This window comes from Eulemur rufifrons, chromosome 9 (genome assembly GCF_041146395.1).
Source record: "Eulemur rufifrons isolate Redbay chromosome 9, OSU_ERuf_1, whole genome shotgun sequence".
In the NCBI taxonomy this organism is placed as follows: Eukaryota; Metazoa; Chordata; class Mammalia; order Primates; family Lemuridae; genus Eulemur; species Eulemur rufifrons.
Window position 1 is genome coordinate 47,045,997 of NC_090991.1, and position 16,455 is coordinate 47,062,451.

Genomic DNA, 16,455 nt, shown 5'->3' on the forward strand with positions numbered 1-16,455 from the left:
GTCTAAAAAAAGAGCTTCAACCACATGAAGCTCTAAGAAAACCTTTCTGGGAGCATTTATTCTTTGAAAATAGGGCCATTTCCCCATTAGCCCATGGGTCTGTTCTGCATAGACTGGTTCATTCTCCTTCGACAGGAGAATAATTCTTCGTGTCCTTCACTGATCTTCATTCTCATTGCATTCGCTCAAAATGTTCTTGGCGTGGCTGCCTTCTCTTGTCTCACTCTTCTTGTCTCCCTGTCTGACTCATTCAGCTTTCTGCTTCTCTGTTTGTCACCCCCAGATCCACATATTTTCCCCCATCCCTCTCTTAAGCTCCATGGACCTGCTTGAATTGTGCCACACGTCCCTCCAGCATCTTGTTTTTAACCCATCTGAACTGGAACTCATTATCTGCCCTCTCCCTACCCCCACTGCCCCTACAAATGGCCTAACTTTCTTCTTTCTCTTAATTTCATCTTGGTGTAGAAAAGCCAGATAATGATCATGGTTACTACTACTACTACTGCTTAGCTCTTGTTCTTCGGTACCTCTTATCCAGCAAGTTACCGGAGGCTGCAGACTGTGCCTCAGTGACATTTAAGCAGCTTTTTTATTAGCCAGATTGCTGTGGTCTCTGCCCCTGATTTCTTAGGTCTATTGTTTAAACTCTGTACATGGGTAAGACATAGGCTCTGGCTTTGAAGAGCTTGCATTGTTAGTGGAAGAGATGGATGAACAGATGGGTTCAGTTAATCAGCGTAGGAAGGGGGACCCTAAAGATGTGTCCAGGGCACTGTGGAAGCACAGAGGACGATCACTTATTGTGTTTGATTATGTTCGGGGCTTTTGTGGAAGGATTCCGGGAGGAGAACTTGCTTGAGCTGACTGTTGAAGTTGACAGGGAAGAAAGGTAATAAGGACATTCCAGGGAAAATACAACAAAGTCCTGGAGGCTTAAAACATCGAGGCCATATTAATAGATATGCCATGACACTTCTCTACTGAAAACATAGATGGCTTCTCTTCTTAAATCTGAAATTTAAAATGTATTAGTTAGTCTTTCAGTCTCTGACGCCAAACTACCCTTCCAGGCAGGCTTCTCTCTCTACCACCTTTTACTTTGTCCAAAGAAGACAACTCAGGATTCTTTGAATATACCACAGTGCCTCTCCACATCATTGGTAGCACATCTTCATTTTACTTGGCATCTGCTGTGGTTTTTCCAAGTCCTCATTGTCAAAATCCTACCTGTTAGTTTTTCGAACTTTTTTATTTTGGAAACATTTAAACATATACAAAGAAGACAATAGAGTATAATGAAGCCTCCAAATCCTACCAATTATCAAAGGACCACCTAAAATACTACCTCTTCTGTGAGACCATTTTTGGTGTTCCTTGCCTGATTTTTTCTGTCCTGCTTTCAGGGTACAATGCATGTGTTGTCCACCACATACGCTCCCTGTTACTAATTGTATTAATAGGAACTGGCTTTTCATATCCTCTGACTCTTTGAAGGAAGAATTTGCATCTTATTGAATTTTGTTTCATGCAATGTCTACTTTGGTGAATTATTGACAATTTCAGCTCAAAGATAGAGGTAGCTCAATGAGGAACTTAATTTGTAATTAAATTCTTACTAGCCAGAAAGAACTGGTCAGTTGTGTGGGAAGCGACAGGAACCTGGGGAAAAATTGTCCTTGTCAGCATAAAGTGACAAATGGTGGAAAAAGAAAAAACTTTACCTAGACATATAATAGACAAGGAGTTCTTGACCCTGGCTGGGATCTCAGGCACTTGTGGAGCTTTTTTTTTTTTTTTTTTTTTAAAAAAAGCACAGATCCCAAAGCCTCTGTGGGTTGTGTTTCCCCCCCCCCGGTAGGGATGGGGTTTCACTCTTGCTCAGGCTGGTCTCGAACTCCTGAGCTCAAGCAATCTTCCTGTCTCGGCCTCCCAGAGTTCTAGGATTACAGGCATGAACCACTGCGCCCTGACTATCTGAAGCCTCTGTTTTAAATGAAACTCTGTCAGCTTAGTTGGTAATTGCTGTCCCCAGCAGCCGAGGGGCTGGGACAAAAGTGCACCAACAGAGTATCCACCTGCAAGGGTCCTTTTTGGGCGATTTAACCAGCAGGGGTCGGATTGCAGGTGTGGCTCCAATGACACAATGTGAAAAAGGTGAAATTTTTAAGAGTTTTTAGTGCTTACAAACCCTGGAGGGTACCCAGAACAGCTGGAAACGACACACACACACACACACACACACACACACACACACGAAGTCAGGGAGCATAGGGAGAGAGAAAGAAGGGACCCATGGCCCAATGCCTTAATTAGGTACAGTGTGTTATCCAAACAGGTTTCCTGTGGGGAACTTTAATTGGGTTTAAAGCAAGCAGGCACTAGTTCCAGAAGGTTACACTCTGACTGAGAGGTGGTCACTTTATGTTCAGGGGCAACTGTCTGGATGGTCAGTTTAAAGGCAGTGGCAGGAAAGCAGGGAGCCCAGCATGCTAAGCAGGAGAGATACCACTGAGTGTTATCTCTGATCACCAGCTGGAGCCATTCCAATGGGGTATGGTACTGGAAACCGTGTTAAGGGTGGCTGAGTCCTGCTTCTGGTATGAGAACATTTAACTTATATTTAAAAATGGATGCTGAAGGCTGGGCATGCTGGCTCACACCTGTAATCCTAGCACTCTCGGAGGCCGAGGCGGGCCGATTGTTTGAGTTCAGGAGTTCGAGACCAGCCTGAGCAAGAGCAAGACCCTGTCTCTACTAAAAAAAATAGAAAGAAATTAGCTGGACAACTAAAAATATATAGAAAAAATTAGCCGGGCATAGTGGCACATGCCTGTAGTCCCAGCTACTCGGGAGGCTGAGGCAGGAGGATCACTTGAGCCCAGGAGTTTGAGTTTGCTGTGAGCTAGGCTGATGCCACAGCAATCTAGCCAGGGCAACAGAGTAAGACTCTGTCTCAAAAAAAAAAAAAAAAAAATGGATGCTGAGACAACATAAAATTATAAGCACTCACTACATTTACTCCCAGAACTCCTGAGTCTATAGACCTGGAGAAGTTCCCATAGTCAGTGGGAATAGAGAGTATGGTTCAAGATTGATGAAATGTTTGAAAAATGTAATTTTAGCATAAATAACACAAAAGAGGAAGAACAGAGGGCAACATTTGAAGAAATAAGATGCCCATAAAGGGGACATTCTCTTTAGCTCATATTTTAAACATACAAGCACAAACACGGAAAAGAGAAAAAGTATTTATTGAGCACCTATATTATGCCAGACACAGCTAGACTTCTTCACATACATTGGGTTAATCAAGCCTCTCAATGACCTGGGGAGATTGTAGGTCATCTCCAGTTCGCAGGTGTGGAAACTTAGTTTAAGATAAGAAATGTTCTCAAGGTCACATCCTTAAGAAGTGGCACAGCTGAGATTTGAAATGGTGTCTTATTGATGCTTAAAAGTTTGTGCTATTTCCCCTCCATTCTGGGTTGTTCTTTTAGTTTTTGTTTGTTTGTTTGTTTGTTTGTTTGAAGAGTTCAATATGAATGTACAAAACAGTTGAGAAAAGAACAACAAATATTCAGTCAATAGATATTTTCAATGTGCAGGCTCTGGGCAAAATCATTGCCATGATGGAACTTATATTCTAGTGCAGAAGATAGATAATAAACAAATAAGTAATAAATAAATGCAAAAATAAATAAATACCAAAAATAATTATAGATTATGAGAAAAGGTATGAGGAAAATAAATCTAAGATGGTCATGGAGATCTATTTTTAAAGAGAGTGGACATTTTAAGCTAAAATATCAGAGTTTGGCACAATTGCTTTGAGCTCATGTTGTATTCTAGCCCCTGTGTGAAATGCTGGAATGTGAAAGCAAGGATGTGTTGACAGTGATCCTTAGGCTGTGCTCAGGAAGGTCTGGGAAGGTTCTGAATCTGGAAGGCTGAATTCTTGTGCTTAAGAGGGCCAGAGCCCTCCAGGCAGAAGGCACTAATTCCAGAAGGTTACAGTCTGACTGAGAAGTGGTCACTTTATGTTCAGGAAGAGGACGTAATGGGAAGTTTATGTATGCGGTGAGGGAAGGTCCTTGGAGATTCATTCTGACTCCTTGAAATCAAAGCAAATGCCAGTTTTATTTTATTTATTTATTTATTTATTTTGAGACAGAGTCTCACTCTGTTGCCCGGGCTAGAGTGCCATGTCGTCAGCATAGCTCACAGCAACTTCAAACTCCTGGGCTCAAGCCATCCTCCTGCCTCAGCCTCCCGAGTAGCTGGGACTAACAGGCATGCACCACCATGCCCAGCTAAGTTTTTCTGTTTTTAGTTGTTTAGCTAATTCCTTTCTATTTTTAGTAGAGACAGGGTCTTGCTCTGGCTCAGGCTGGTCTCAAACTCCAGAGCTCAAGCTATCCTCCTGCCTCGGCCTCCCAGAGTGCTAGGATTATAGGCGTGAGCCACGACACCCAGCCTGAATGCCAGTTTTAAAATGAGCTTTTCTCATGCATGCTACCTTGGTGATGGGCACACTTACAACTTCGACTCAAACCGCACAAAAGCAAAACATGTAATAAAAACATTTGTACCCCAGTGATATTATGAAATTTAAAAAGAAAATTTGGCAGGACTCATCTTGCCATTTGGAAACTAGTAAATTTTTGTGTATATGAACTGTGTAATATATTTTTATTAGGCTTCTAAAGTCAATGGTTACAAAATTCATTTAAATTTGATTACATAATATATACTCAGTCTTAGTCATTCACATAAAGCAATCTTTTATGTCAAATAAATGAATAAATTATAAAATGAGCTCTTCAGCTTTTCTTCCTTAAATTTTATATAATTCTAAAGAAATGTGTCCTGCTGCTTCAAGTCTCGGTGGTGTATGAGTTCCAGTGGTTTTGGGGGATGGAATGGTCCCTGTCCACTTTCATATCACTGTTGTAAAGCCAGCTTTCTCCCTGCTCTCCCCTCCCTCTGCCCTGCTCCATTAGTTGCTTTGCGTGTGATCATTGCAATTTAACAACATCGAATGACAATTCCCTGCTGATTTTATTGCCAACTAGCCTTGGAACTCAAGCTTAGATGCAAGTAGTAAGGAGAGGGCAGCCAAGGCCTCCAGGTTGCCAGTTACTTGGCTGGAAATCCCATTCATATTGGGAAACAGATTTTTAAAATAAATTTGGCACTGGAAGCACTGCCATCCTTTGTGAAGCTGTGTCAGTAATCATAAACCCTCATAATCATGCCCCCCAGCTCTCAGCCAAGCTGACAAATATTTAGGCATCAGCATGTCCTCACGATGCCACCTTCTGTTGACCGTGTGGGCTTCTCGTGCTGTTTGAGTTGGCACCGGAACACGGTCTTCTGTTTTATGTAATATGGAACATCAGAGAAGCCCTTTGTGCTCACCCTCTGCAAGTGGGTGCTGAGCAAGACCTCTTGTGTACCCCATCATTTTCGGTACGGTCAAAGCTAGTGAACATTTCTGTGGCCTGGTAAATATTTTCTAACTCTTGGCAAGGTTTTCTTTTTTTCCAGTACCATTTTTGCTCCAGGCCAGGATTCTAACGACCCAGCTTTGGTTTAAGATGAATTTTGCAAATACATATATGTGGGGGGACTACAGTATTTTCAGAGAAAACAGGCATGGGTGTGACACGGGCTGATGCAATATAGTGTTGCATGTGCCCAATCAGGCCGAGGAGGCTTACCCCTTGCAGATTGTACCAATAAGAGGGCAAGGTTTGTTGAGATCTGCAGAAATATACAGAATTCTATCTTTCTGAGAAGGCTTGTGGCTAGCATGTGACATCATATAGAGCCTATTTTCTGACTTTTCTTCTTTTTAGCTTTAGAATATCAAGGGAAAAGACCGTTTAACAGAGTTGGCTGCTTAGCTTTATTATTCATATTGCTCTCTCCCATTAATTTTTTTCTTTAAACACAGTGTTCAGTGTTAGCATCAGGTGTTGGCAGCCTTCCTAAGGGGAACAGATTGCTTTGAAATAAACACAGCTGGAAACTTACCACATATTGTTTTTCTTTCTTTTAAGAAATGAAAGAGGCATTTATAGAAAGGCTGGAGAACACTGTGCTGTCCAGAATTACTTTATAGATTTATTCCTCCAAGTCTGGTTAATGATTAATGTCATGCCTGCCTGGGTGTCCAGATGGACCCACTTCTCTTCTCCCTTCCTGAAGCTGCAGTTTCCCAGGAACAATGAATCTGCAGAGGTTTGCTGCAATCCGAACTTGAGGAGGGGGTGGAGTCTGCTCAGTTCTGTTTCTCCCTGTTGAAGTGTGGTCTTTGGAGCTAAGCAAAGAATGACTTCTGTGGGGTTTTCTTCTGCTGGCCTTCCTTGCAGCCTTGAAAACCTCATCAGAGTCGCCTCTGCTGGTTTCTTGCTGTGCTGCGTTGTCAGAGATGGGCAAGTAAGTGAATTATGGAATGTTGGCGTGTGTGCTTGTAATTTCTGTTTTATTCGAGCTACTTTTTAAAGCGAAGACAGTGTGTTTTCTAACAGTGTAATTCCACTAGGTTTTGTGTCTCCTGGAACTGTTTGTTCTTATTGCTGTCAGGAGTTGGTATGCTTTGAAATATTAGGCTTAAGAAAACCCTGGAGACTATGCACATCTCCAATTTATATGTAGTCAGGGGTCTGGAGGTAAGAGGCAGGTAATTTCACCCAGGAGGCAGCAAATTCAGGGTTAGAGTGATCTTGATATGGTTATAGAAGGCTGAGTATAAAGGTGATGAGGGGAGAGAACCAAGGGTCATCTGCTTGGGAGACTTTACTATTGTCATTTATTCCTTGGGTTTCTGTACCAAAAAGTTCTCTCTGTCTGTCTCTCTCTCTCCCATTTCTTTGTATAAATGTTTTGTTGATTTCTTGGATTGTAGTGTAATAATTAATTGCTATTAAGAATTGCGATTAATCAATTGCTGTGTTAAGGGTTTTCAAAGGAGTTTTCCTCAATAAATAGCTATTTCTCTGTATATCTACCTTGTAAGAACTGAGTTCGAAATAAAGAAGAGAAAGATGTAGGAATTTAAAGAATAACTTCTGCTTTTGGTTTGCTTAAATGGCAACTGGGGACCTTTTCTCACAGGCCAAATATATTTTACTTCAGTTTTGTCTTGTTTTATTGGTGAGAACGATTAGGATTGCATCCGTTGGGATTACCTGAATTACCTGTCACCTGTACTGTGCTGGGAATGTATATGTAGTTATCTGAACAAGTTGAATCTGTCATTCATTCCTCACTGGAGTATTTCATTTAAAATAGCATTCCCTAGCTATTTGAAGTCCATGAATGAGAATTGTTGGAATTAGGCCATATGTCTATTTGGATCCTCATAGTTGGGTATAGCACCTAGCATGGTCTTGGTACATAGTAAAGCTCTATGTATTGGCAAAAATGGGCTAACTTAGTAACGTGCTGAACCATCATCTGAACTCCAAGGGCAGGAAAGTGAGTGGTGTGTTTTGAACCTTTTGAAATGGGTAGGTAAGCCCAAATGAGGAGAGATTTGAGAAAGCCTGTTATTAATATAATGAAGGTGATCCTAAAAGGCTTTCTCTATGTTGATTACTGCCAATCATACTTTTTTCCTGTCTTTATACAACTTGGCAGAATTACTCTAGATTTTAGATTTTGAAGAAATAGAAAGAAAAGACCCCCTTATACATTACACTGGGCTCTGATAATATGGCCAATTCTGTTCATGAATTTCTTAAATGACATTTTAAACAAATGAGACTGTGAAGATTGTTTTTCTATATGATTCTACTTAACAGCTACTTAAGGTATCTCAGTGTTCTTTCATATACATTATTGGCTCTGATTCTCACAGCAGTCCAGTGAGCTTGGTATTGATCTTACTTACCCATTTTACAGTTGAGAAAAGCGAGAGTCAGAAGAAAGGTGATTCTAGAGGTTGCTTGGTGAATGGAAGAACCAGATGTAGGCTGGTTACTTTAAAACTCAAAGTCCTGTGTTCCCTCCATCCCATACCCTCTCTGGTCATCTCTAAATTTCCTCCATTGTGGAATAGTAGAAAGAACTTCGATCTGGGTGGGTGTCAGGAGACCCAGATTCTGATTCTGATTGGGTCATTGCTGGCTCTGTGATGTTGAGCGAATGACCAAAGTCTTTGTATGTCATCTTCCTTCAAGGAGTTTACTTTATTTGATTTTTCAGGTTTCTCTGTAGCTTCAGGATTTATCCAGGGCCTTTTCCAGAGTTTGTGTCCTCTCTGAAGTGCTCCCCTGCAATGTAGAGAAGGTGAGAAGGTAGCATTCTTTTCAGGCATTCTATTCCGCTCTGCTTTGATTTCCCATGCCAAACGCCAAAAGACACAGGATCTCCGTAGATGAGGGAAATCTCAGGCCCTTACAAGTCTGTCTGCTCCGATCTGCTTCCTGAGCTGGCATTTCTCAGTCTGTTCTTTTTTACTCATCAACAAAAGTATTTGAGCCAAATTCTCTTGTAGTTTCAGCCCAGGAATGAACAACATCAGGTTACATTCCCATCTGGCCTTAAAAGAAGTGATAACCTGTTTGCATAAATCCATCTGTTATCTTAATCCTTTTTGGAACAAGGCACATGTAAATAAATATTACTCTATGCCTCTCTTAGGTTTCTCAACTTAGGGCAGGTGGTTAAGGAAAGGGCAGGGCAGAACAGTAGGAAAAATTTTCTTTTTACTTTACTTCCATTGCTAACTGTAGCAGTTGTTCACAGACCAATTTAGAAAATTGTGGGATACTGAGATAAGGGTGACTACATTTTACTGACATTAAAAAGAAAGAAAAAAAGCTATAATCAACAGTGTTTGCCATCATCATTATTGTGTAAAAGAAAAAAAACAAATTGGAATGACAGATTCTCAGTAGGGAGAAAGGGTATATCTTCCTAGGAAAAGAGAGCTGGCATTCTTCTCCTGACATTTTCACCCTAGGCTAATGAAAAACCTCATTCATGACCACAGACTTCCTGGGTAGGAAGTAGTGTTCTGGACATGGCGATGAGAGCTGCGTGCCTAGGTCAGCTCTTTTTCTCTGCTGCAGTCTCTGCCCTGCCTTTCTTGCTGTGATTTAGACCTTAACTTTGTCCTTACATCTTTCCCCATAGGCAAGAAGCGAAACCCTGGCCTTAAAATTCCGAAAGAAGCATTTGAACAACCTCAGACCAGTTCCACGTAAGTTGGCAAAATGGTCATCTTAATCCAAACAACTATACTTTACAGATTTCAAATGGGGGTTCATTTTTGGACTGGTGAGCAGTGGCTTGACTTTGGAAATAGTTATTAGAAAGACGAGCCAGGCCTTTAAGTAGGAAGCTGTTTGCTCACTGTTCTGAGACCTGAAATACTAATACTTCGTCTGTGTTGAATGGGTAGCTTTGAACTCAAGTATCTCAGACTATTGGTAGAGGAAGAATTGAATGACACATGCATTTGGCAGATGGAGTCCTTTGTAAGCCCAGAAAGGTCTGTGGCTGTGGACTTCCTTGCCTTTTCCCTGTAGATGTGAGCAAACAAGCAAATCCCTATGAGAATCACTACTATTATATGAAACTTGGGTTGAGATGGAAAGATGGTATTTGGTGAGCACCCACATCCTGACACCTAAATACTGTCACATGTAAACAGAAGGCAAAATGAGGTAAAGGAACACTTCTTTATTAGCTGAGGTTTGGGCACAAATCCCCAAGTCAGCTCAAGTACTAGTGAAGGACACCCCCTCTATGAGCCTCCTTTTTTTTTTTTGGCTCTTTGTGTGGTGGGGAGGGTACTTCCTGTCCAGCTGGAAGTATGACCACCTACCAAAGCATCTGCATGGGAGGAATGGAAATTCCAGGAAATAAATCACAATAGAGGTACTCAGAGACAGAGTAAGTGCAAAAAGAGGACATCCCAACGGAAGCTTGAGTATTTAAGGATTTTGCTCATGTCTACAAAAGTGCCTCCCTTTGATTTTGATTGTGATCTTAACTGTGTTCTATCTCATCAGAAAGCACACCCCCTACTGTTGGGTCATGCTCTGAAAAATGGTCACAACTATTGTGAGACTCTGCTAAGGCCATTGATCCTTGCATTCCATGCAGCAAACATGAAAGAACTTTCCACTGAAGAACTTTTGAGGACAGAGCAGAGTGGAGGACCACTCTTCAGCATTCTGAACTGTAGCTCAAGGGGTTAAACTCAAGTTAGAATGTTCCTTTTATGAGGATCTGCAGGAAGAAGTTCTTCTCATACTTACTAGCAAGATAGTTTTTTTTTTTTTTTTCTTTTTTTGGTCTTTCTGTATAATTGTTTTTTGTTTTTTTTTTAAACCTGTGGACCTGTGAACTGTATAATTAGTATTTTTTCCTCTCTGTTTTCTTGAAAGCTTAGAGTCAATATGTGGCCTACATGTACTACTTGTATTGGACTTTATGGGCTATTCTTTTAAAATTTTTATTTTGAAATAATTATAGATTCACAGGAGGTTGCATAGAAATGTACAGGGAAGTCCCATGAACCCTTTCTCCATCCTACACCAAACTCCAACCCGACCCCCATGTTATCTTACATGACTATAGTATGTTATCAAAATCAAGAAAGCAGCATTGGTGCAAGCCATAGAACTTTTCAGTTTTACCAGCTCTACAAGCATTGCTCTGTATGTGTGTTTGTGTTTGTATATGTGTGTGTGTTTGTGTTGGTCTATGCAGTTTATCACATGTGTAGTCTTACATAATCACTATCGTAATCAAGACACTCCACTGCAGCAACACTGTAAGACTCTTTCATGTTACCCTGTCTTAGTCACATGCACCTCTTCTCCCCATCCCCATGCCCAAACCGCAGACACCACTAATCTGTTCTCAATTACCATTTTGTTATTTCATGATTAGTGTATAAACGTCTTTGTAAGATTTTTTTTTTTTTTTTTGGTTCAGAGTAATTTCCTTGAGGTTCATTCAAGTTATTGCATTTATTAATAGTTGGTTCTATTTTATTGCTGAGTACTGTTCCATGATATGGTTATACCACAGTTTATTGAACACTTTAGCTTTTGATGGAGATATGGGTAGTTTTCAGTTTTGGGTTATTATGAATAAAGCCATTATGAATGTTCATGTATAAGTTTCTGCATGAAAATAAATCTTCATTTCTCTGAGTTATATTCTCAGTAGTGAAATTGCTGGGTTATATGGTAAGCCCATTTTTAGTTTTGAAAGAACTGCCAAGCTATTTTCCAGAATAATTGTACCATTTTAATATTCCCATCAATAATGTTTGAATGATCCCGTTTCTTTTGCATCCCTGCCAGCACTTGGTATTATCACTATTTTTCATTTTAGCCATTCCGACATGTAGTGATGTATGTATAGTTTTAATTTACAATTCCCTAGTGGCTAATGATATAGAATATGCTCTTAGGTGTTTATTTTCTTTCTATTCATATATTTTCTTTGGTGAAATGTCTGCACATATCTTTTTCCCCTTGTCAATTAGATTTTTTTTTCCTCCAAGGGGGAGAGGTGGAGAGAGAGGGAGGGGGGAGGAAAGGAGCTAGATTGTTTTTTATTGTTGACTTTGGAGACTTATTTATATATTCTAGAAAGAAAGACTTATCAGATATGAGATATGAAAATATTTTCTCCCAGTTTGTAATTTGTCTTTTTATCATTTTAGCAGGGTCTTTCACAGAACAAAAGTTTTTAATTTTGATGAAGTTCAATTTATCAATTATTCCTCTTATAGATCATGCTTTTGGTAATAAGTCGAAGAACCCTTTGTCTAGTCCTGGGTCTTAAAGATTTTCTCCAATGTTCTTTTGTAGAACTTTTATACTCTTGCATTTTACATTTAAGCCCATGATCCATTTTGAGTTAATTTTGGTGCAAGGTATGGGGTTTAAGTTGAGCTTTATTATTTTTGCCAATAGATTTCTAATTATTCTAGCACCATTTATTGAAAAGGCTATCTTTCCTCCATTGAATTGCTTTTGCTCCTTTGTCAAATACCAGCTGGATATATTTGTTTGGCTCTTTCTGGGTTCTCTATTCTGTTCCATTGATTTATGTGTCTATCCTTCTGCCAATATCACACTTCCTTGATTACCGCAGCTACATAATAAGTCATGACACTGGGAAAAATGATCCCTCCCACTTTGTGCTTTTTCAAAATTATGTTGGCTACTTTAAAGACCTTTTTCTTTTCTTGTAAGTTTTACAATAAGCTTGTCTATGTCCGTGAAGAAATTTGCTGAGATTTTAGTAGGAGTTGTATTTAACCTATAGCCCAATTTAGGGAGAAGTGACATTTTTACTACAGTGAGTCTTCTAATCTGTGAACATGTTATATATATTTCTTCAAGTATTTAGATTTTCTTTTATTTCTTTCATCAGCATTTTATAATATAATCCTCTATCTTAGATTTTGTTAAAATTTATACTCAAGTATTTCATTTTCTTTGGAGTAATTGTAAGTGGTGTTCAATTTTTGATTTTGGTTTTCACTTGTTCATTGTCACTATATAGAAATGCAACTAATTTTTCTGTATTGATCTTGTATTCTGTGTAATTCTGCAATTTATCTTATAGTCTGTGACCTTACTAAACTCACTTATTAGTTGTAGAAGCTTTTTGTGGATTCCTCAGGGTTTTCTATGTAGACAATCATGCCACCTATAGACAAAGACAGTTTTATTTCTTCCTTCCCAATCTGTAGTGTGTGTGTTTGTGTGTGTGTGTGTGTGTGTGTGTGAGAGAGAGAGAGAGAGATACAGGGTCTCACTCAGTTGCCGAAGGTGGAGTGCAGTGGTGTGATCACAGTTCACTGCAGCATCCAACTCCCAGACTCATGAGATCTTCATGCCTCAACCTCCCAACTAGCTAAGACCACAGGTGTGTGCCACTATGCCCGGCTAATGTTTTTTATTTTTTGTAGAGACAGGGTCTTGCTATGTTGCCCACGCTAGTCTCAAACTCCTGGCCTCAAGCAATCCTCCTTCCTTGGCCTCACAAAGTGCTGGAATTACAGGCGTGAGCCACCATACCAGGTCTCTAATCTATATTTTTTTCAACTTTTATTTTCTTGCTTTATGAAGTGGCAAGAATGCCCAGTACTACATTAATAAGATTAGGGAGAGCAGGTGACCTTGTTCTGTTCCCAGTCTTAGAGGAAAAGCATTCAGTTTTTCACTATTAAGCATGATGTTAGGTGTAGGTTTTTTGTAGATGTTTATGAGGTTGAAAAAGTTCCCATCTAGTTGTAGTATACTGCGATTTTTATTATGAATGGGTGTTGAATTTTGTTGAATGCTTTCTCTGTATTAACTGATGTGATCATAAGATTTTTCTTCTTTGTCCTATTAATATGTGGATTACATGATTCATTTTAAAATATTGAACTAGTCTTCCATACCCCCAAGTAAATCCCAGTTGATGGTAGTAATTATCTTTTTACACATTGTTGGATTCAATTTGCTAAAATTTTGTTGAGGGTTTTTGTGTTCTAAATTCATAGGAGATGTTGGTCTGTGGTGGTTTATTATTTCTTTTGTGCTATTATTTTCTGGCTTTAGTATTAAGGTAATACCGGCTTAATAAAAATGAGTTGGTAAGTGTTCCTTCTTCTATTTTCTGGTATACATTGTATAAAATTGGTGTTAATTCTTCTCTGAATGTTTACCAGAATTCTCCAGTGGAACAAAATGGGCCTGAATAGTTCTTTTCCTGTAACTTATTAATTACCAATTAAATCTCTTTAATAGTTATTGGATTATTCAGATTATCTATTTCATCATGGCTGAGTTTTGGTAGTATGTGGTTTTTGAGGAGTTGGTCCATTTTGTCTAAGTTGTTGACTATATGAAAGTTTTTCATAGTATTTACTGATTATCCTTTCAATGGCTGCAGATCTGTTGTGATATCCTGTTTTTTCCCTGATATTGGTAAGTTGTGTCCTCTATCTTATATTCGTCAATTTTGCTTGAGGTGTATCAATTTTGTTGAATATTTTTTTTAAGAACCAGCTTTGTTTTATTGTTTTGCTGTTTTCAATTGTATTGCTTTCTGTTCTCATTTTTATTATTTTTTTGATATATATATTTTACATAGATATATATATATATTTTTTTTTTGGTAGAGATGGGGTCTTGCTATGTTCCCCAGGTTGGTTTTGAACTCCTGGGCTCAAGCAATCCTCCCATCTCAGCCTCCCAAAGCACTGGGATTGCAAGTGTGAGCCACTGCACCCAGCCTCCTTTGGGATATATTTTTATATCAATCTACCAACCATCTTATGTTCCTTCCCCCTAAAATTTTTATTCTTTACTTTTACTAATTTATGTTAATTTTCTATATTTTATGAATTTTTTAAAGCCACCATAAATTCTTGCTTAGGATAAACAAGTGAATAAAAACCAATGCAAGGATAAAAATAGTTTCTATTTTGTCTTACCCTCATGTGGTAGAATATATTTTGAATATACTTTTATGTTTCACCATGTGAAGCCAAAAGCATCACTTTGATATTGTAGAGCATACCACTTTAGCTCAAAGAGTCTTCTTCTTATTTTAATACTGAGGCTTAAATTTGTACTCCTAAAGAAGCAGCTTCCACATTTTGTGTTTTTCTTGGCAATATTTTTGAGGTTGGCTTGGTGATTCTTACCATTTATACCCTGCCTTCTTCTGCTGTGCTACGCACAAATAAACAGCCTGGGACAGACCTCCATTCTCCCAAGTTCAATGTGTGTGGTCCCTGTGCTGGAGCGCTTTCTTTGAGTTACCAATGCCAATGTGTCTTTGACTCAGGTTTCTGAGCTGTCTCCTCACTTGACTGATCGTAACTAATCCTAAATCAACTCTGTGGTAGTTAATATTATTTTGTTTAATCACTACAAGAAACTCAGGAGACAGCTTTTATTACTCTCACATGATGTGAAAAAACAGAACTGTGCAAGGGTCAGGTGCTTTGCTCAAAGCAGTTGAGCATAGCTTCATGGGTAAAAGTTCAGCTTCTGGAGCCAGAATGCCTAGCTTTATATTTGGGTTCTAAACTTCACTAGTTGAGTACCTTAAGCAAGACACCTAACTGCACCAAGCCTTAGCTTCCCCTTCTACAAGACAGGACTAAACAGTGATGTGGTTGTTTGAGAGGATTAGATCTCATAATCCATACTAAGTGTCCAGCCTAGTGCCCGGTGCATTGTCATTGCCCAGTGAAAGGTAGCTCCAAGTTGACGTTGTTGCATCACGTCTAACTGGAAGAGCTGCCTTACAAACTCAGGGATCTCCGACCCTCAGTTATGTGCTCTTAGCCACACATTAGCCTGGTTGAGATTGTGACCTAACAGCTCATGGCTAGTGAAATGAGAGGTGGGATCCTTTACTTCTGTAGTTGAGAAGTCATCATGGTGTAGCTCTCCTTTCGCATCTCATCATCTCTTTTGAAAGTCCTTCAATTATTTAGTCTCTTTCAATGTCAGGTCTTTCCAGTGAAATAGAGATGATAATACCTCTAAGAGTTGTAAAAATTAAAGAAGCTATTTTATGTAAATGGTCTAGCACAATCTCTGGCCCAAGTAGTTATTTAATAAATATTTTTGAATAAATGAATAATAATTGGAATAATAATCAGCAAACTGATTACTCATATAGGATTATAAATAAATAATTATTGTAATAAACAAAAGATGGTTGTTCATATGAAACACTAACACTAGGTGACCTTTGGAATACCTTTAGTCTTTCAGGGGAAGAATTTTGTAATAAGCTTGGTTCTTTCCACAGAGGACTAAGATACTGAATAAACGACAGAGAACATCCACCCACAGTATAAACTTCCTGCAGAGTCGCAATGTCCCAGGCAAACTAATATGCCCAGCCCTGAGCAGAACACAGTGTCAACTAATTCAATCCAATCTGTCAGTCTTGGCCCCATCATTTGATGCTTTTGGCAGATGTGATGAGCCCAGAGGCCTGAGGCGTGGGTGAATTGATCATTTTCATGGGAGGAGGTCTGGGTATTGGGAACAGGTTCCTTGGATTCAGTCAGACTTGGATGGGAATCATGGGAGTAAAGCTCTTAGCCCAGTTTTCTTATTTCCTTCTTCTCTTCTACTTTCTTCTCCTTAGATTAAGACCGAGACAGATTAAGACGGAGATTCAGGTGATGTGAGTTTTATTTTCAGCTCTGTTGATGTCTGGATGGCTTCAAAAAATCACCAAGCTTCTCTGGGTTTCATTCTTTTTAATCTGGAAAATGGCACCAAACCCTTAGGAATATTTGGTCTAGGTGTCATGCAAGGTTAGTATAGAGCTGAAGTCAGCAAACTTTTTTCATAAAAGGCCAGATAGTAAACATTTTAGGATACATGAGCCACAATGGGTTCTGTTGGATATTCTTGGTTTGTGTTTTATAACCATGTAAACTTATAAAAG

The 16,455-nt window shown here is 39.2% G+C and overlaps 1 protein-coding gene across 5 annotated transcripts in view; it reads left to right on the plus strand.

Moving 5' to 3' along the window:
- Nucleotides 1-16,455, plus strand: part of MAP2K6 (mitogen-activated protein kinase kinase 6) — a 121,661-nt gene that overhangs the window by 70,228 nt on the left and 34,978 nt on the right. For 3 of the 5 annotated variants that reach the window (XM_069482814.1, XM_069482816.1, XM_069482817.1), the window contains exon 2: nt 9,148-9,214. In XM_069482814.1, coding sequence (XP_069338915.1) covers nt 9,148-9,214 — 67 coding nt within the window. Of the gene's footprint in view, nt 1-6,386; nt 6,445-9,147; nt 9,215-16,178; nt 16,184-16,455 lie in introns of those variants that run through there. The other 2 variants (XM_069482818.1, XM_069482819.1) reach the window with 2 other exon arrangements.